The 20,270-nt window shown below is 47.4% G+C and overlaps 1 protein-coding gene across 1 annotated transcript in view; it reads left to right on the top strand.

Annotated features, from left to right (window-relative positions):
• Window positions 1–207: 207 nt before the first annotated feature.
• Window positions 208–20,270, top strand: part of LOC132460168 (DENN domain-containing protein 4B-like) — a 46,310-nt gene continuing 26,247 nt past the window's right edge. The window contains 2 exon segments of the mRNA XM_060055228.1: window positions 208–801; window positions 20,170–20,270. The exon segment at window positions 20,170–20,270 is cut by the window's right edge and continues 244 nt beyond it. Coding sequence (XP_059911211.1) covers window positions 20,201–20,270 — 70 coding nt within the window. The 5' untranslated portion in view covers window positions 208–801; window positions 20,170–20,200.

The raw sequence follows: 20,270 nt of genomic DNA, 5'->3' as shown, positions 1-20,270 counted from the left end.
CGAGTGCTTCTGTTTGTTTCCGCAGTATCTATTCAAACCAAGCTAAGGTTAATGTCACTGTGACTTTAAAAGGTCATTTAATGTAACATGTTATTTAATGTAACGGAAGAGCTGCTGGGATATGAAGTACCACGGTGGGTCAGAGTGGAAAAACAGGCCGGCTTGTAAACGGAGCGCAACAGCTGAGGGGAGGCGAGGAGGCGGAACCACGCAGCGACCTAAAAATGGACGCTAACAACCGGATCAGTTTTATTTGCAAGTGTTCCGCTAATGCATCGCAGCGTTTTAAATGTGCTCTCTAATGATAAGAGACGTGGTGTGCTGTATCAACTCACCAGTCGTCACCACTGAAGACAACGCCTCCCCTCCGCGCCCAATTTGTACCGCCTCGGCGCAGAATCGACCGCCTTGCTGCCAACGCGCAGACTCCCTACTGCCAGCGCGTAGCATCCCTACCGCCAGGCGCACACACGACCTTCCTACCGCTAGGCGCACACCAGGCGCAGACAGGACCTCCCCACCTCCAGCGCGCAACCTCTCTACCGATAGGCGCAGACCAGGCGCAGACAAGACCCCTCTACAAGCCAGGGGAACACCAGGCGCACACAGGACCGACCTACCAGTAGGCGCACACCAGGCGCTGACAGGACCTATCTACCGCTAGGCGCAGACACGACCTCCCCCGCTGCCGCTAGCGCACAAGCAGGCAACACTCGCAACATGGACGGTATGCCGCACGCCCGCACGACCCCGACATGATACCCGGACATCTCGACTGGAACCACGAGCACACAGAACCAGGTGAGACCCGGGTTTAGAGTCCGTCCCGGCCGCTTTCATCGCGGACTACCGGGTAGACCGCAGCGCGACGGCCGGCCTGGCGGCAGGGCTGCCGCGGTACAAGCGGTACCGGGGTGCTGTTTGCTGTGCAATGGCGGGACGGGTTTAAATGGCCGTCAGCTGGTTGTTGTGTCATTGTGGTTGTGTTCTGTCGTATTGTGTTGGGGTTGTGAATGTCAGATCTGGGGGACACGGGGCTCAGAGCCGTGTTATGTAGGTACGCCACAGAGACGTCAACGCGGAGCTAGTGTCGCTACCGGAGTCCGGAGGGGAGACCGTTGTGTCGACTCTTCGTTCTGGAGATTTTATTAAGTTCCCGGTTGGATGTGGGTAGAAAAGCCGTGTTTCTGGTGGGGGGCAGAGAGGCGTTAATATACAGTACTGATACAGTGTCCCAGTGCCGGTTACTGGTCGCTCGCCAGTCCGCTGCGGCGGTACTGGCGAGCCACCTCGGGCAGTGGGGAGATAGTGCTGGCTGCCATTGAGATGTGATCAATAGTCTGATGGTCGGTGTGTGGACGGAATGCCGATGGTGATACTATGTGACACCGGGGTCTCTGTCCACAGAACCCCCCCTCCCGGCGGTTTATGTTGGTGTATTTACCATTGATGGCCATTTACCAGCGACACTTTCCGCGAGTATGCATACAAATATAATGCAAAATGCGCATAGTTGTCTTACACTGCACATCATCTTACGGGTCTGGACATCATGACACTAGTCTGTTACTGGTCTGGACACCATGTCATTGGTCTATCACTGGTCTGGACACCCTGTCACTTTTCTGTCACTGGTCTGGATTATGGTTGAGGACAGAACCTCCAGGTGACGCTTTGTTGTGATGCTGTGACAGAATAGACTTCCTCTTCCTCTGAGTCGTGGACCACGTGACTGTTGGACCTCATATTAGGAGGTTGGAGTAGTATCCGTTATGTTTAGTTCCTTTATTGTTTGATTGTGTGTAATGTACGCCAAACACTGATACAGTTCGGTGTGCACTAAACGTGTCGTCTGTTAACATCTGAATCTCCCCTTGGTGATGACATCAAGTCGGAGGTAAACAAAGCTGGTGTTTCTGGTCTTGAAGGACGATATTGCCCAAGTGGTCGTGATTATGAAGAGCAGTGTCTCAGATGTTGGGTGTGTTGAAGTCTCACTCCCTCTGACCTTTGACTCTGTGGTGTTTCAGACTTCATTGAAAGAATGCCGCTAAAGCGTTCTGACAGCTAGTCTTCTCAGGATAGGCGCAGGAACAAAGACAACATCAGTTGTGTCTGGCATGAATGGTAACAAGTCAACACTCGTCTATAACTAGTCAATACTCTGAGTCTGAAGCTAGGTATCTCTCTAGAGTATTGACTAGTATTGATTAGCTAGCTAATCAGTATTGATTAGCTAGCTAATCAATACTAGTCAATACTCCAGCGCTAGAGTTTTGGCTGTCTAGCTAGCTAGCTAGACAGCCAATACTCAAGCGCTGGAGTATTGACTGTCTAGCTAGCTAGCTAGCTAGCTAGCTAGCTGTAGCAGTGAGCTCCCCCATTCTGGCCTTGATTCGGCTCCGTTCTCCACCCTGGGCGCTATGCTAGTTATTCCCAGGACATGATTCCTCCATGAATTATAGAGCTGTGGGCTGAATGAGGCTCTATGGCTCTCAGGAGGCCTCTTAGTGACTCCATGAGAGTCTTCTTCACACGTCCAGGCCAGATGTTAAACAGCTCCCCCCTGACCACATGTCTGGACACTTTGTAATTCACATGGTTATGTTAGGGCCCCCACTTCATCTTGGCCGCAAAAATGCCAAAACGTTTGAATTCCCAGTGAGTCCATGTGCTGTGTCTCGTTTCTCTCTGCCGTAGTTCTCTTGAGCCGCACGTTTAACTATTGAGCCGCCAATTTTCTCTACCCCTTCTCCATACTTTTGTCACGCTTGACGACTTTGTGAAACGTAAGAAATACCTGGAGCTCTGGAGTGGGGCGAGCCTCCTGCATAAAAACTACATCTCCCATGACCTCCACGACCTCCCCTCCGGACCTGCTTTGCGTTTGTGTTTGAAGGTTGCTGCTGCTGTCTCAATAAACAGGCCTCACCTTCTCATCTCAACAAACGCGTCATTCAGAGTGATCGCCTGTCAATCGATCTCCCTATCACATATCCACGCTACGCTATCATCCAGTAATGCCACAACGTTGTTTCCAGAGTCGGTTCTTTAAACCGGTGATGTTGTTTAAATCGTAGATGGTAAATGGACTGCATTTATACCGAGCCTTTTCAACCAGTGGCGACTAAAAGCGCTTTATTGCCCAACATTCACCCATTCATACAAACATTCACACACAAGGCGGAGTCAACACTCGCAACCCTCCGGTTAGCAGCCAACCCGCTCTACCTCCTGAGCTACAAGCCGCCCTTTTAAACCTCACGCCTCCAGTGCTGTGGTGGGTAACGGCTCTGCTGTTGGCAGAGGGCGGATCTTTGGACCTGGATGTTGCTGATCCCAGCTAGATGCAGACGCTATGAGTGACAGCTCAGTGGTGCTGATGGGCGGACCCCAGATGTTGAGGAGGGTGGAAGCAGGCCAGTGTAGATGACCACAGAGATGGTTCCCGGGTCCTGCTGAACACTCTGGCGCCCGGGGGGAGGCCAGGGGCCTAGCACAGCTCCCCACACGCTCACGCTTCCTTACTGTCTGCCTCACTGCTACTCATTCTGCTTTACTCTACCTCACTGTCACACTCTGTCTCTCACTGCCCACTCTCAATTCAAGAGAGAGAGAGAGAGAGAGAGAGAGAGAGAGAGAGAGAGAGAGAGAGAGAGAGAGAGAGAGAGAGAGAGAGAGAGAGAGAGAGAGAGAGAGAGAGAGAGAGAGAGAGAGAGAGAGAGAGAGAGAGAGAGAGAGAGAGAGAGAGAGAGAGAGAGAGAGAGAGAGAGAGAGAGAGAGAGAGAGAGAGAATAACCTGCAGGGTCGCTGGAATAAAGTTGCTCCCTGTTTGGTGACGGACAGATTCCACCGGACTGAACCACATCTATGAGGCAGACCTCAGGAAGGGTTTAATAAGAGTTTCCCTCAAGCTGCCAGTCTGCACGCTGTCGCTTTGAATCCTCTCAGACACTTTATTCACAAGTGCCACTGCCCGCCCAGTTTGTGTTCACTGTTAACAGCCAATTCCGCATGATTACAGTCTCCTGCTTCCAGCGACGGAATTGGTCGACACAAATATGCAAAAGAGGCAAACATAGAAAAACACCCTGTTCACACACATTTGAGCTTCTCTAGCAGCAGACTTTAGATTGGTACCCCTAAAAGTCTGAATGGTGAGACCACTGAGAGAGCAACGCAAGACTCTTACTGGGAGCATGGGTTCCCACTTCCCAGTAGTGGTCTGGGAAACCGGTCACAGAAGTGGTGTAGAACCCCACTCGTGTTCTGGTGTCCCAGTAGTGGTGTCGGACACCGCACCCCTACTGTCTTCTCTACAGGATGTCCCGCCTCTTGTCTCGGTCATGCTGTACATGGGAGGAGTTAGTTTGTTACCATGGCAAAACCCCGTCCTGCACGTTGTCTAGTGCGACATTCTGAATGTCCCCGTCCTTTAGGTCTCCTGTAGCAACCAAATGCCCTGGTAACGGTCGCCAGGGTAACCGTAACCGTCCTGCAACAACCTAGCAACTTTATCCCACCTTGTGTCATAGTGATGGTCACCATGGTGACGGTCACCATGGTGACGGTCACCATAGGGTCCGTCACCATAGGGACCGTCACCATGGTGACAGAGCTAGAAAACACGCGCCACGGCCCAGGTCTCTGGGGAACTCTTGTAAAAGCGGTATCTCCTCAAGACCAGGGGCCGTATTCACAAAGCATTTTATCTTACCGCTAGGAGTGCTCCTAACTCGCGCTAAAACATTTTACGTAGGAGTTTTTTCTTAAAAGTTATTCACAAAGCCGCTGAGACCTACTCTTACTAAGGATAAATCACAAAGAGTGAACTAAGGCCCCGTCCACACGAAGCCGATTTCATGGCGAAACCGCAAAGGTCTTGTACGGTTCGGCCTTCCGTCCACACGAAGCCGGCGAATCCGCTGACCGAAACCGCAAACTTCTGAAACCACCCTCGGAGGTGGTTTCAAATCTATCCGGTTTCGTTTTGGTTTCGTGTGGACGCCTGAAACCGACTGAAACCGCAAACCATGACATCATCGCCCCACCCCTCGACCTCCTAGCCAATGGCTCTTAAGCCCGCGGAGTCTCAGAAATCACAACAAAAAAGATGATGGCGGACGACAAGCTTGTAATCGTTCTGCAGCATATCATGTCCCTTGTTGGGTTGCTAAGCCATTATTTATTGAGAATCTAGTTCGCCATCGTAGAAGAGCTGTTTGTTTGTGTTGTTAGTGGTTCGGGGGGCAGCCTTTATGCGCATGCTCGCCTCTTCTTCTTCTGGATTTGTGATTTGTGTAGAAGCAGCGCCCCTTATGGGCCTGGAATGTTTACTACAGCGTTTCTACAGATCTATCCGGTTTCGCTTGGCTTCGTCTTTACGGAGATACTTCGAAACCGGATAGATCGAAACCGTAACGGTTTCGCCCGTTTCGGCTTCGTGTGGACGGGGCCTAAGAGTGACGCGCCGTTGCTATGGATTACGTCAACTCTCGTGCACGAGTTTAGAAGCAGTCAGTTCGGTGATTGGTTGTTCAGACAAGCCCACTGAATCACCGAAAAACAAGGAAATAGCCTAGGCTAGAAATTAATTCCTATTAAGTAGTTATAGTGCAGTTAGCAGAATACACGCATGATGACAATTTTGTGCAGACCACGATAATGACGTTGTAGCCTGCACGTTCAAGAGAGAGAGAAAGCAAACAATAAAAATACGTAAAATTTAAAATAAAATAAATGTTATGAACTACACAAGTGTTGACTGATTTGTGCCAAGGTGTATACCTAAAATGTGTTTTCAAAGTGATCCCTAAATGCCGGTCCACTCGGTTCCACACGGCCAAATTCATTGTCATGTTGATCGCCATCATCATCATCATCATCATCATCATCATCATCATCGTCTGGCTGTGGAATGTTCCTCCGCTTGCAGAGGTTGTGTAGAATGGCACATACAGTAATGACTGTGCTTGCCCTCTCTGGGGTGAGGCGTATTTCGCCGGGGAGGACATGAACCGACGTTTCATCTGCCCAATTCCTCTCTCCATAACATTTCGTGTATGTTTGTGTGCTCTAGCATATATGGAAGAAATCAGTAAACAATAATAAATATGGATTCAACAAATAAAAGGCGTCAAAGAGCCAATACGATGTGTTTTACACGTAGGTCTAAGCGTAATATGCGTAATCACTTATATGTTATACTTTAACTGTGCTCCCGGTTGTGGATTGAGGTAGGGTGTCTAGAGCCACGTCTTGCATGGATAGTCACTGTCTCCCAGCAAGTGACACCCAACTGATACATCTCAAAAAGCTGCCTCAGACCGCTCTCCATTAAAATGCGCGAATCATGGGTAGCTGAAGATCCAGGCCACTTTGCAACAACATCCAGTAGGCTATGTTAAAATTTACATCAAAAACAACCTGCGTGTTGATGGAATGCACTTTCTTCCTATTGACGAACACGTCCTTTTGATGGCGCAATTATTTTTATGTGCGTCCCGTCAATAGCACCGACCACACCGGGCATACCTGCAATTGCCATGAAGTTGGCTTTGATCCTGTGTAATTGTTGAATGTCCAAAGGAAAGTTTATGGCACGGCTGACTGATGGTTGCGATATTTTTAAATCGTCGGCATTGCAAAGTTACATTTCCCCTGTTGCTAAATAACGTAGTGTGGCCAAACATTTTATTTCGGGACTAATCGGATTATTATATGTTATTGCATTGCGATTAACTCCACAACAAGTTTAATACCATAATATTTCGTCTCGCAGGCATTTACGATTCTTTGTGAATAGGTCTTACTGAGTTAGGAGTCCTCTTGAGGACTTTTAAGCTCTCCTAGACTTAGGTGCTACTTTTAGGCCTAAAATACTTTGTGAATTGCTCTTAGTGAAAAAAGTTAGGAGTCCTAAATTTAAGAGTGACACGCCCATTATTTTTAGGAGTTACTCCTAAATTCGCCAGTTAGGACCTACTTTTAGCCCTAAAATCCTTTGTGAATACGGCCCCAGATATGCAACATTCCTGCTGGTGTTGTTTCTGTCGTTCGCCCCCCATCTCTTCCTCATTCTCTACTCTCTCTATCTGTCTCTGACACTCTGTCTCTCTCTCATCTTATCTGTCTCTCTCTCATCTTATCAGTCTCTCGCTCTCTGTTCTCGCTCTCGCTCTCGCTCTCTGTTCTCGCTCTCTCTCGCTCTCTCTCGCTCTCGCTCTCTCTCTCGCTCTCTGTTCTCGCTCTCTCGCGCTCTCGCTCTCTCTCTCTCTCGCTCTCCTCGCTCCCATTGTTTAGTGGATCTCTCTTGACGGCATCAAATAAAAATTGCATAAAACGATGTTATGCATGAAGCCTTGTTTACGCCTCTGAGTCTTGTGGTGGACTCTCTGCATAACCAATAATTACTCTCCTAATCTATTATTACTCTTAAAGCTCTTGCTTCTTGTCTTTTTGTTCTTTATCTCACTGTCTCTGGGCCCCTGGTGTAGTGTGTGTCAGTTTACTTTGTTACTATAGTAACACAGTACTATAGTACTAATATAGTATATAGTACTGTTTTATTATAGTAGTATTGTGAACTATAGTATTGTGGTACTAGATGTCCTTTCACACATGCAGCCCTGCCAGTAATACAACGAAGAAGGGGTTATTTTTATTGAATTCTGGCAAATGCGTTCCACCAATTTACCTGCATTAGACGTAATATTACAGGTTCTGGCAAGACCATGTGTAAGTGCACTGCCATAACAATAACGTCACGAGAGTGCACAATGTAGGACATGTTGACTTATTACACTGGGTGGTCAGCCGCAGAACCACAATCAAAAAGGTCTCAAGGACATGTTAGCTGTGCCGTTCTGTAAAGGTAACATGCAATTGCCAGGAAATGACACCAAACACCTATAATTTCTTTGCCAGTGCAAGGAGCTCTATCTTCCAGCCCTGCTTTAATGTAGGATGATGGCTTTTGGCTTGCACTGAAAAGCATGGGTTTTAAAAATGGACTTCCTTTCCCTTCGGTCTTCCATCACCATAACTCTCGCTCCCTTTCTGCCTTGCTCTGTCTTACTCCTCCCTCTCTCTCTCTCCTCTCTTCCTCTGCTCTTTGCTGATGTTGCAGTCCTTGCCTTGACCCGTGTGTGTGTGCACACACACACACACACACACACACACACACACACACACACACACACACACACACACACACACACACACACCCATGCGTAGTGTGGTTTCCGTTTCAATCTCTCTGCTACAGTCTGTAGGTCAGTGTGTGTGTCTGTCAGGTTGGTGTGTGTCTGTAGGTCAGTGTGTGTGTCTGTCAGGTTGGTGTGTGTCTGTAGGTCAGTGTGTGTGTCTGTAGGTCAGTGTGTGTGTCTGTCAGGTTGGTGTGTGTCTGTAGGTCAGTGTGTGTGTCCGTCAGGTTGGTGTGTGTGTCTGTAGGTCAGTGTGTGTGTCTGTAGGTCAGTGTGTGTGTCCGTCAGGTTGGTGTGTGTGTCTGTCAGGTTGGTGTGTGTGTCTGTCAGGTTGGTGTGTGTGTCTGTCAGGTTGGTGTGTGTGTCCGTAGGTCAGTGTGTGTGTCTGTCAGGTTGGTGTGTGTCTGTAGGTCAGTGTGTGTGTCTGTAGGTCAGTGTGTGTGTCTGTCAGGTTGGTGTGTGTCTGTAGGTCAGTGTGTGTGTCTGTCAGGTTGGTGTGTGTCTGTAGGTCAGTGTGTGTGTCTGTCAGGTTGGTGTGTGTCTGTAGGTCAGTGTGTGTGTCCGTCAGGTTGGTGTGTGTGTCTGTCAGGTTGGTGTGTGTCTGTAGGTCAGTGTGTGTGTCTGTCAGGTTGGTGTGTGTCTGTAGGTCAGTGTGTGTGTCGGGTTGGTGTGTGTGTCTGTCCCTACCGGTGTGTGTCCCTGCCCGGCCGGCCTCCCACACCGGGCATGCGTGTTGCCGATTGGCAGCTCTGTAAATGGGGTAGTAATACCAGGGCCTGACCTCTTCTGATGAACAATATCTGCAATGCATAGATTGCAGATTGTGTTCTCTGGCTCGTGCACGCTGGGGCGAAGGTTTGATTGGGTAAACTGTGGTGTGTTTACAACAATCAATATTGTTTGCTGTGTTTGTGCAGGTTGCCTTTGGCCTTGAGTAAAAACAGCAGAAAAAGGGTGGCCCTTAAACCTTTTACGCTGGTGCCCGCAGATCAGGCAGAGTTCCAGTCTGAGGGGGACAGAGCTAGTCCCAGGGTAGACATGTTCATCTACGGACGCCATGGTCTTCTACCGCATGACTGTTTACCCCCGTGTGTGTGTGTGTGTGTGTGTGTGTGTGTGTGTGTGTGTGTGTGTGTGTGTGTGTGTGTGTGTGTGTGTGTGTGTGTGTGTGTGTGTGTGTGTGTGTGTGTGTGTGTGTGTGTGTGTGTGTGTGTGTGTGTGTGTGTGTGAGCTGAGCCTCCCTGTATTTGGAGGAGGTTTTAAAATAGACTGGATGTCCTCACTGTTCATCCCCGTCACCGTCTAACCCTCTCGGGCCTCTGTAGCAACCATGCTAACCCTTAGCAACCAGAACCTCCCCCACCCCTGTCTCCAGAACACCGGGTCGGTAAGAGTGACCTCGCCCGGGTCTGGACGGGCACAAACCACGCGTATGACCGGGGGTCACATGACAAACACACTCGACACGGACAGGAGCGCACGTTGCACAGCCTTGATGTGCCAAACTGATCTTACACACACGTTGACATTCAGGGCGTTCGGCAGACGCTTTTATCCAAAGCCACTTACAATGAGTCCATTTGGCCGTAGAGAGAGAAATAATGTATATCGCTGTGGGTCCAGTAAGGATGTTCATAGAACCGAGGGCCGTAACACTGGCACCAACCCTGTGGGACACGGGTTAGTTGGATACTAACCCGTGTCCCACAGAGACAGCTAGGATAAGATGGTACACGATGCTACTGGTACTGTCAGTGTTTCCCCCAAAAAATGTCTTGGTCAGATAACATACGTCCATATACCTGATGGAAGTATTTTTTCTTTCCCTACGAGAGTTTTCTACTTTGTTGATGCATAATAATTGTAAAAAAAATTATTACAAAAATAATATGTCCTATATATTTTTTTTTCTAATATATCTATATATTTTCTATATATTGTTGGTCAAGGCGGGGCCCTGTTGTTGTTAAGACGGCCGCCTTAACCACACAGCGCTGGGGGAAACACCGACTGTTTTTAGGTGCCAGATCTTGAGCAGTGCACGTGAAACCATTTGAGCTCAGGAAGCGATCTCTCACCGAGAACCTAAACCGTCGCCGTCTCTTCCCTAAACCTGGGCTCATGTGAGCGTCGTTTATCAGCGACAGACAGCCGGCCCCTCCTCCTCACCGGGGACAGGTGAAGCGGATGTCTGTGGGTCCGCGTCCTACGGAGCTGCCCACTGAACACACTGACTCCACGTTGAATGAAGGATGTTGAATTCTGCAGAGCGGCTAACGGTTGTATGCAGAAACGTAGACGCAGTCAACGCTCCAGTTAATACCGTAAGTGCTGTAGGCAGTGTTTGTGCAGGTGATCGGGTCTCTGATCGGTTGTGTTATGGTCATAATGTTATGGTGGTACTGCCTGATCATGTTATGGTAGTACTATCTGATGTTATGGTAGAACTGTCTGATGTTATTGTAGGACTATCTGATGTTATGGTAGTACTGGTGTTATTGTAGTAATGTCTGATGTTATGGTAGTACTGGTGTTATGGTAGTACTATCTGATATTATGGTTGTACTGGTGTTATGGTAGTACTATCTGATATTATGGTTGTACTGGTGTTATGGTAGTACTATCTGATATTATGGTAGTACTATCTGATGTTATGGTAGTACTGGTGTTATTGTAGTAATGTCTGATGTTATGGTAGTACTATCTGATATTATGGTAGTACTATCTGATGTTATGGTAGTACTGGTTTTATGGTAGTACTATCTGATGTTATGGTAGTACTGGTGTTATGGTAGTACTATCTGATGTTATGGTAGTAATGGTGTTATGGTAGTTCTGTCTGATGTTATGGTAGTACTATCTGATGTTATGGTAGTAATGTCTGATGTTATGGTGGTACTATCTTATGTTATGGTAGTACTATCTGATGTTATGGTAGTACTATCTGATATTATGGTAGTAATGGTGTTATGGTAGTACTATCTGATGTTATGGTAGTACTATCTGATGTTATGGTAGTACTATCTGATATTATGGTAGTAATGGTGTTATGGTAGTACTATCTGATGTTATGGTAGTACTGGTGTTATGGTAGTACTATCTGATGTTATGGTAGTACTGGTGTTATGGTAGTACTATCTGATGTTATGGTTGTACTGGTGTTATGGTGGTACTATCTGATGTTATGGTAGTACTATCTGATGTTATGGTAGTACTATCTGATGTTATGGTTGTACTATCTGATATTATGGTAGTAATGGTGTTATGGTAGTACTATCTGATGTTATGGTAGTACTGGTGTTATGGTAGTACTATCTGATGTTATGGTAGTACTGGTGTTATGATAGTAATGTCAGATGTTATGGTAGTACTATCTGATGTTATGGTAGTACTGGTGTTATGGTAGTACTATCTGATGTTATGGTAGTACTGGTGTTATGATAGTAATGTCAGATGTTATGGTAGTACTATCTGATGTTATGGTAGTACTATCTGATGTTATGGTAGTACTATCTGATATTATGGTAGTACTATCTGATATTATGGTAGTAATGGTGTTATGGTAGTACTATCTGATGTTATGGTAGTACTATCTGATGTTATGGTAGTACTATCTGATGTTATGGTAGTACTGGTGTTATGGTAGTACTATCTGATGTTATGGTAGTACTATCTGATGTTATGGTAGTACTGGTGTTATGGTAGTACTATCTGATGTTATGGTAGTACTATCTGATGTTATGGTAGTACTATCTGATGTTATGGTAGTACTGGTGTTATGGTAGTACTATCTGATGTTATGGTAGTACTATCTGATGTTATGGTAGTACTATCTGATGTTATGGTAGTACTATCTTATGTTATGGTAGTACTATCTGATGTTATGGTAGTACTATCTTATGTTATGGTAGTACTATCTGATGTTATGGTAGTACTATCTGATGTTATGGTAGTACTATCTGATGTTATGGTAGTACTATCTGATGTTATGGTAGTACTATCTGATGTTATGGTAGTACTATCTGATGTTATGGTAGTACTGGTGTTATGGTAGTACTATCTGATGTTATGGTAGTACTATCTGATGTTATGGTAGTACTATCTGATGTTATGGTAGTACTATCTGATGTTATGGTAGTACTGGTGTTATGGTAGTACTGGTGTTATGGTAGTACTATCTGATGTTATGGTAGTACTATCTGATGTTATGGTAGTACTATCTGATGTTATGGTAGTACTGGTGTTATGGTAGTACTGGTGTTATGGTAGTACTATCTGATGTTATGGTAGTACTATCTGATGTTATGGTAGTACTGGTGTTATGGTAGTACTATCTGATGTTATGGTAGTACTGGTGTTATGGTAGTACTATCTGATGTTATGGTAGTACTGGTGTTATGATAGTAATGTCAGATGTTATGGTAGTACTATCTGATGTTATGGTAGTACTATCTGATGTTATGGTAGTACTATCAGATGTTATGGTAGTACTGGTGTTATGGTGGTACTGGTGTTATGGTAGTACTATCTGATGTTATGGTAGTACTATCTGATGTTATGGTAGTACTGGTGTTATGGTAGTACTATCTGATGTTATGGTAGTACTGGTGTTATGGTAGTACTATCTGATGTTATGGTAGTACTATCAGATGTTATGGTTGTACTATCAGATGTTATGGTAGTACTGGTGTTATGGTAGTACTATCTGATGTTATGGTAGTACTGGTGTTATGGTAGTACTATCAGATGTTATGGTTGTACTATCAGATGTTATGGTAGTACTGGTGTTATGGTAGTACTATCTGATGTTATGGTAGTACTGGTGTTATGGTAGTACTATCTGATGTTATGGTAGTACTGGTGTTATGGTAGTACTATCTGATGTTATGGTAGTACTGGTGTTATGGTAGTACTATCTGATGTTATGGTAGTAATGGTGTTATGGTAGTACTGGTGTTATGGTAGTACTATCAGATGTTATGGTAGTACTGGTGTTATGGTAGTACTATCAGATATTATGGTAGTACTATCTGATGTTATGGTAGTACTGGTGTTATGGTAGTACTATCTGATGTTATGGTAGTACTGGTGTTATGGTGGTAATGTCAGATGTTATGGTAGTACTGGTGTTATGGTAGTACTATCAGATGTTATGGTAGTACTGGTGTTATGGTAGTAATGTCAGATGTTATGGTAGTACTGGTGTTATGGTAGTAATGTCAGATGTTATGGTAGTACTGGTGTTATGGTAGTACTATCTGATGTTATGGTAGTACTGGTGTTATGGTAGTACTATCTGATGTTATGGTAGTACTGGTGTTATGGTAGTACTATCTGATGTTATGGTAGTACTGGTGTTATGGTAGTACTATCAGATGTTATGGTAGTACTGGTGTTATGGTAGTAATGTCAGATGTTGGCTGTGAGGACCTCTCATCCACATCAACTCCTCCAGGTTTGATTGTATACGGACAAGAAAGAGTCAAAGAATAAGCACACACTTATTGTATGATGTACCACGTTGCACATAGAAACAGTACTTCGTGTAGCATCTTATCCTAGCTATCTGTGTTGTGTACGGGGAATGGGTTAACCTAGTGATAGTTAGTGCTTGGCACTTGGGTTGAACATCCGTACTGTACCGACCGTGATGTGTTGTTGTTTCTCTTTCTTCTGACAAACACACTTATTGTAAGTAGCTTTGGATAAAAGCGTCTGTTAAACGCCCTGAATGTAAATGTAATAGTCAGTATCCATCTCCATGGAAACGCCCTGGCCCTAATTATGGGACGGAACACGGTTTTGTAATGTCAGCCTCGGAGAATGAAACGCAGCATTAATATTCAAGCTGTGTTTGAGCCTCAGTCCCTGTGACTTGTTTACCCAGGGAGCCAGAGATCCACGTGCACGCGTATATCAGTGTGCACGTGTATATCAGTGTGCATTTGTATATCAGTGTGCACGTGGGTATCAGTGTGCGAGTGTATATCAGCATGTACGTGTGTATCGTGTGTAACGGTGTGTGTGTGTGTGTGTGTGCGTTTGTGTGCACGTGTGTACTGTTGTGTATGCGCGCGCGCGCACGCGGCGGTGAGCAGAGCCTCCCGGTGGTGACGCTGCCTCGGTCCACACAGCGCCACGCGGGGAATCGAACCCCCGAACCTCGGCCGTGTCGGTCACCGCACGCACACGCTGACACACCGGTGATGTCACTGCTTTAGGTCGGCTCAATCGTGTGTGTGTGTGTGTGTGTGTGTGTGTGTGTGTGTGTGTGTGTGTGTGTGTCGTGGTCACATGCCTTGGGGACAGAGTGCTGTTGTATCCAGGGCAGACCTGGGGGGGGGTGGGGTTGTAAACACAGAATTGCTAACACGCAACTTTTGAGTCGTATACAATTCTCTCTTTCTCTCCTTCCCTCTTTCTCTCTCGCCCTCTCTCTCTCTCTCTCTCTCTCTCTCGCCCTCATCCACTCTGACCTCACCCTCTGACCCACTCACACACAGACCTCCATCCCTCCATCCCTTTCAGGCGTTGTGTGCGTTTCTCCCTCTCTCAGCTCATCTGTTTCTCTCTCTTTAATTCTGTTTGCATCTCCCTGTCTCCCCCTCTCATACCTGATCCTGTTCTCTCTCTCTCTCTCTCTCTCGCTCGCTCGTGTCAGAGGCTAAGCGTCTTGTTACTCTATTTCCTGTCTGTATTTTCATTGCCTGCTGCATGTACGTTCCCTGACTGACCCAACATGTTGTATAACTCGGTCACGTCACGTGAGGCTGAGCGCAGCCCACATGCTACACGGATTATATAAAGAACATATTAACTATTAACATGTAGGTGTGGGTCTGGGTGTTTCGTTCGGGCAGCGAGTTCTGCAGTGTAGAAATCATGTGAATTTGATGGGGGTTTCCATATCTTTTGTACAGATTTTCTGCACTGTTGTTCCTGGTTTTCTTGCATTGACCAATCACAAAGGGGAAGTGATCTGTGAGGACATTTCCGGCCATTTCCAGGCAAAGAACCCTTGTTATTTCTGAACAATCTAAGAGTCCCACACTCACGTTTGACAGTTCCCTCATCGACACTGAGGAGGCGGGGTTTACGCCTGTCAATCACCTGCCAGCCCTGGCCTTTCTGTTAGCGCAGTGCAGAGTGTTGAAGTCTTCTTAGGTTTTATCGTTTGAGTAATGTCGACCACTGGATGAAGCAGTGGTTCTCAAATGGGGTACTCGTACCCCTAGCGAGGTACTGTAGGGTACCCAGAAAATGGCAAAGAAAAGAAAAAGCCAACAATACTTATTTTTACCCTGAGAAAATTTTAATTCTGAAACTAGACAAAAGAAAATCAGAAAATCGAGGAGAAGGACAACAAATCATTTAATGTTTACGCTGCCTAATGGAACACACACAAATAATTTATGGTAATTGCATTTATTTGTCTCCCAAAAAAAATCTTTACCGTGATGGTTGTGCTCGGCTGAAGAAATGTTTTGACAGGGGTACAATAATAGAAAGAGTTTGAGGACCACTGGTCTACAGCATGTCCTGGACCGGTTGGGCGTGTCAGGAGGACCCTGGGGGCCCCCGACCCTCGGGCTTGGTACCGGTCACCTGAGGCCTGATGTATTCCCGGACATCAAAGTCAGCTTTATTGTCAATTCCCAAATATGTACAAGACAAATATAGAAATCGAATTTGCGTTTGTCTCGGTCCCACGGCGCAATAAGTACAAAGGATACAATTAGTTAACATGCATAAAATAAGTAATAGTAATAGTGCAATATTTCAGAATAGTACAAGGTAGGCAAAAAAAAACGGTAAGACCAAACGGTATCGGTACGATACAGTTAAAGAAAGTAAACGGTCCATGGTGCTTGGGGGCAAGTGGGATCACTGGCGTATCCCCTCAAAGCCCATCCCAGGGCCGCTGAGACCCAACCAAGCCACGTAAAACCCACCACGCCCCCCTCGTCACTCTCTGATTGGCAGGAAATCGTCGATGCCTCGGGGAGAGGAGCAGGAAGCAGCCCACTTCCTGTTTGAAGTGGCCCGTGGAACGAGCTTCCTGTTCGCTATGACTTTCACTCTCTGACACCAAGGTGCCAGAGTGGTTGGTTGACATCCTGCCCACCTCACTTTCTAACCCCTACCTGCTCCTTAATGACCTGTCTCTACTGTCTAACCCCTACCTGCTCCTTTATGACCTCTCTCTACTGTCTAACCCCTACCTGCTCCTTAATGACCTGTCTCTACTGTCTAACCCCTACCTGCTCCTTAATGACCTGTCTCTACTGTCTAACCCCTACCTGCTCCTTTATGACCTGTCTCTACTGTCTAACCCCTACCTGCTCCTTTATGACCTCTCTCTACTGTCTAACCCCTACCTGCTCCTTTATGACCTGTCTCTACTGTCTAACCCCTACCTACTCCTTTATGACCTGTCTCTGTACTGTCTAACCCCTACCTACTCCTTTATGACCTGTCTCTGTACTGTCTAACCCCTACCTGCTCCTTAATGACCTGTCTCTGTACTGTCTAACCCTACCTGCTCCTTAATGACCTGTCTCTGTACTGTCTAACCCCTACCTGCTCCTTAATGACCTGTCTCTGTACTGTCTAACCCCTACCTGCTCCTTAATGACCTATCTCTGTACTGTCCCCCTACCTGCTCCTTAATGACTTGTCTCTGTACTGTCTAACCCCTACCTGCTCCTTTATGACCTGTCTCTGTACTGTCTAACCCCTACCTGCTCCTTTATGACCTCTCTCTACTGTCTAACCCCTACCTGCTCCTTTATGACCTGTCTCTACTGTCTAACCCCTACCTGCTCCTTAATGACTTGTCTACTGTCTAACCCCTACCTGCTCCTTAATGACTTGTCTCTGTACTGTCTAACCCCTACCTGCTCCTTAAAGACCTGTCTCTGTACTGTCTAACCCCTACCTGCTCCTTAATGACCTGTCTCTGTACTGTCTAACCCCAACCTGCTCCTTTATGACCTGTCTCTGTACTGTCTAACCCCAACCTGCTCCTTTATGACCTGTCTCTACTGTCTAACCCCTACCTGCTCCTTAATGACCTGTCTCTGTACTGTCTAACCCCTACCTGCTCCTTAAAGACCTGTCTCTGTACTGTCTAACCCCTACCTGCTCCTTAATGACCTGTCTCTGTACTGTCTAACCCCAACCTGCTCCTTTATGACCTGTCTCTGTACAGTCTAACCCCAACCTGCTCCTTTATGACCTGGCTCTACTGTCTAACCCCTACCTGCTCATTAATGACCTGTCTCTGTACTGTCTAACCCCTACCTGCTCCTTAATGACCTGTCTCTGTACTGGCTAACCCCTACCTACTCCTTAATGACCTGTCTCTATACTGGCTAACCCCTACCTGCTCCCTATTTACCGTTTTCTGTATCCACTGTCGAACACTGTTTCGCGGCGGTGTCTTGTCAGTAACGAGGGCTGAGCTAGCTGGCAGCGGTGGTTCTCTGAGTGAAGGCCGACATACAGCTGGAGCTCCGGGATGAACGCTTCCTAAACAGCGGCCACGTAGACCGCCCTGCATCAGTACTGCCAAACTTTCACCCATTCCCGCCCTCATTCACTCACGGACGGCGGTGTCCACCACATATGGCGACAGCCAGCTCGTCAGGAGCAGTCAGGGTGAGGTGTCTGGCTCAGGGACACCTGAACAAGGGGGATCGAACCAGCAACCTTCCGGTTGCCTCCCGGAACACGTCGTCCTCCGTACCGGAGACGTACCGAACCACGAGCTCATCGGGCCGAGCCGCTGACAGCAGAGCGACGTTAGTGGACAAACCACCTGTCATTCCAACGCCAGAGCGACGTTAGTGGACAGACCACCTGTCAGTCAAACGCCAGAGCGACGTTAGTGGGCAGACCACCTGTCAGTCAACGCCAGAGCGACGTTAGTGGACAGACCACCTGTCAGTCAAACGCCAGAGCGACGTTAGTGGACAGACCACCTGTCAGTCAACGCCAGAGCGATGTTAGTGGACAGACCACCTGTCAGTCAACGCCAGAGCGACGTTAGTGGACAGACCACCTGTCAGTCAACGCCAGAGCGACGTTAGTGGACAGACCACCTGTCAGTCCACGCCAGAGCGACGTTAGTGGAGAGACCACCTGTCAGTCCAACGCCAGCGCAGCCCTGGGGCAGAACTACGGGAGATTATTCCAGAAGGAATCAGAAACACACTTCTGGGGGAAAAATATATCAAAGCTAGCTCAGGGCTTATGTATTTAGGTCAAGGAAGAATCTCTTCATACTTACCGTCTCCATCGTGTTATGAAGGCCTGCAGATGTCCTCCCTGTCATTTAGAAGAAGCTGAGTCACCTGTCGAGTTACACACGGAAGCAGCTTCCAGGTCAAAGGTCAGGAAACAGCTTTCAGGTCGAAGGTCAGGGAACAGCTTCCAGGTCGAAGTTCAGGAAAGATCTCCCAGGTCAAAGGTCAGGAAACGGCTTCCAGGTCAAAGTTCAGGAAACATCTCCCAGGTCAAAGGTCAGGAAACGGGTTCCAGGTCAAAGGTCAGGAAACATCTCCCAGGTCAAAGGTCAGGAAACGGCCTCCTGGATAAAGGTCAGGCCTGGTTCCCTCATTCAGATGTCCTCCTTAGATGGCCGTAGAGATAAATAGTATAATGTAAACCGACTTCATTTATACAGCGCTTTTCTAACCAGCGGCCAGTCAACAATGCGCTTTACAATACTGGCTAACATTCACCCATTCATGCACTCATTCACACACCGACGGCGGAGTCGACCCAGGGCGACAGCCAGCTGTTCAGGAGCAGTCAGGGTGAGCCCTCTCTCTCAGGGACACCTCGACGCTATAGGAGGAGTCGGGGATCGAACAGGCAACCTTCCGGTTACCAGCTGACCCGCCCTAGCTCCTGGGCCACATGCCGCCCCATGCACCAAGTATTATAAATAATATTGTAGTACTTCTAACCACACGGCAGGTGGCTGGGTCTCGCTCTCTGTTTCTGGGGTATCTTTAATAAAGGGGAACCGGGCGACGGTCTTCTGATGAGACGGAGATGAGGAAGTGGGGAGGGGGGGGGGGGGGGGGGGGGGAAAGAGTGTGAGCCATCACATTTCAACAATACAGAGCTTCTTCTATCTGGGCTTTAAATCCTATTTTTATGCACGCAAAAAACACACACACACGTGATTACTCCCCCACTCACACCCTCAGTGACACACACACACACACACATGCATACTCACTCACTCCCTGAGTGATACACGATACACACTCACTCACTAAGTCACACACGCACGTGCGCGCGCTGCGTGTCTCTCTCGGCGAGTTCGTTGGGCTGCTCGGCCTCTCTGGCTCGTGATTGGTGCGTTGGCCAGGTTCTGGGCTGCGATTGGTCGGCGCCCACTCTGCGCTGGGATTGGTGCGCTGGTGTCAGTGTCTGAGTCACTGTTCCCTAATCCCAGTAGCCTTGTGTGGGAGCCCAGCGCTAGGCTAGTATGTTGAGCTAACCAGGTCACCGGTCTGCGTGTCGTGGCCCCTCCAGTCTGCTGCTCTCTCCACATGGAAGGCTTCTCTGGCATGGATACGATGGGTTAAAATAAGAAATAAAAACAGACGGGACGGGAACATATTATTTTAGATACATCTCACTTTCTCTGACTTGATGACTGTTTGGTTTAACCTTTGTATGAATAAATATTCCTCCATGTGCATCCTGAATTGCATTTCCTTTTGCATAACTTTTTTCATTAAATGTTTGCTCTCACTTCTCTCTCCGTCTCTGTTTTTATGTATTCTTGTATTCAGTTTAGATGAGGAAGCATTTTGTTTGGAGAACAGTGGCCATGTTTTAATATATTACATTCTCTCTCTCTCTCTCTCTCTCTCTGTCTCTGTCTCTCTCTCTCTCTCTCTCCCCCCCCCCCCCCTCTCCCTCCCCCCCCCCCCCCTCTCTGTAGGGGCGGTGAGGGGGGAGATCCGGGGGGCGTCATGGCGGAGGAGAAGTGTCCCCAGTTGGTCGACTACTTTGTGGTGGCGGGTCTGGACCCGGCGGGCTCCT

This window comes from Gadus macrocephalus, chromosome 6 (assembly GCF_031168955.1).
Source record: "Gadus macrocephalus chromosome 6, ASM3116895v1".
Lineage (NCBI taxonomy): Eukaryota > Metazoa > Chordata > Actinopteri > Gadiformes > Gadidae > Gadus > Gadus macrocephalus.
Note: the sequence above shows the minus strand (reverse complement) of the source record. Positions and strands in the feature narration are given on the sequence as shown.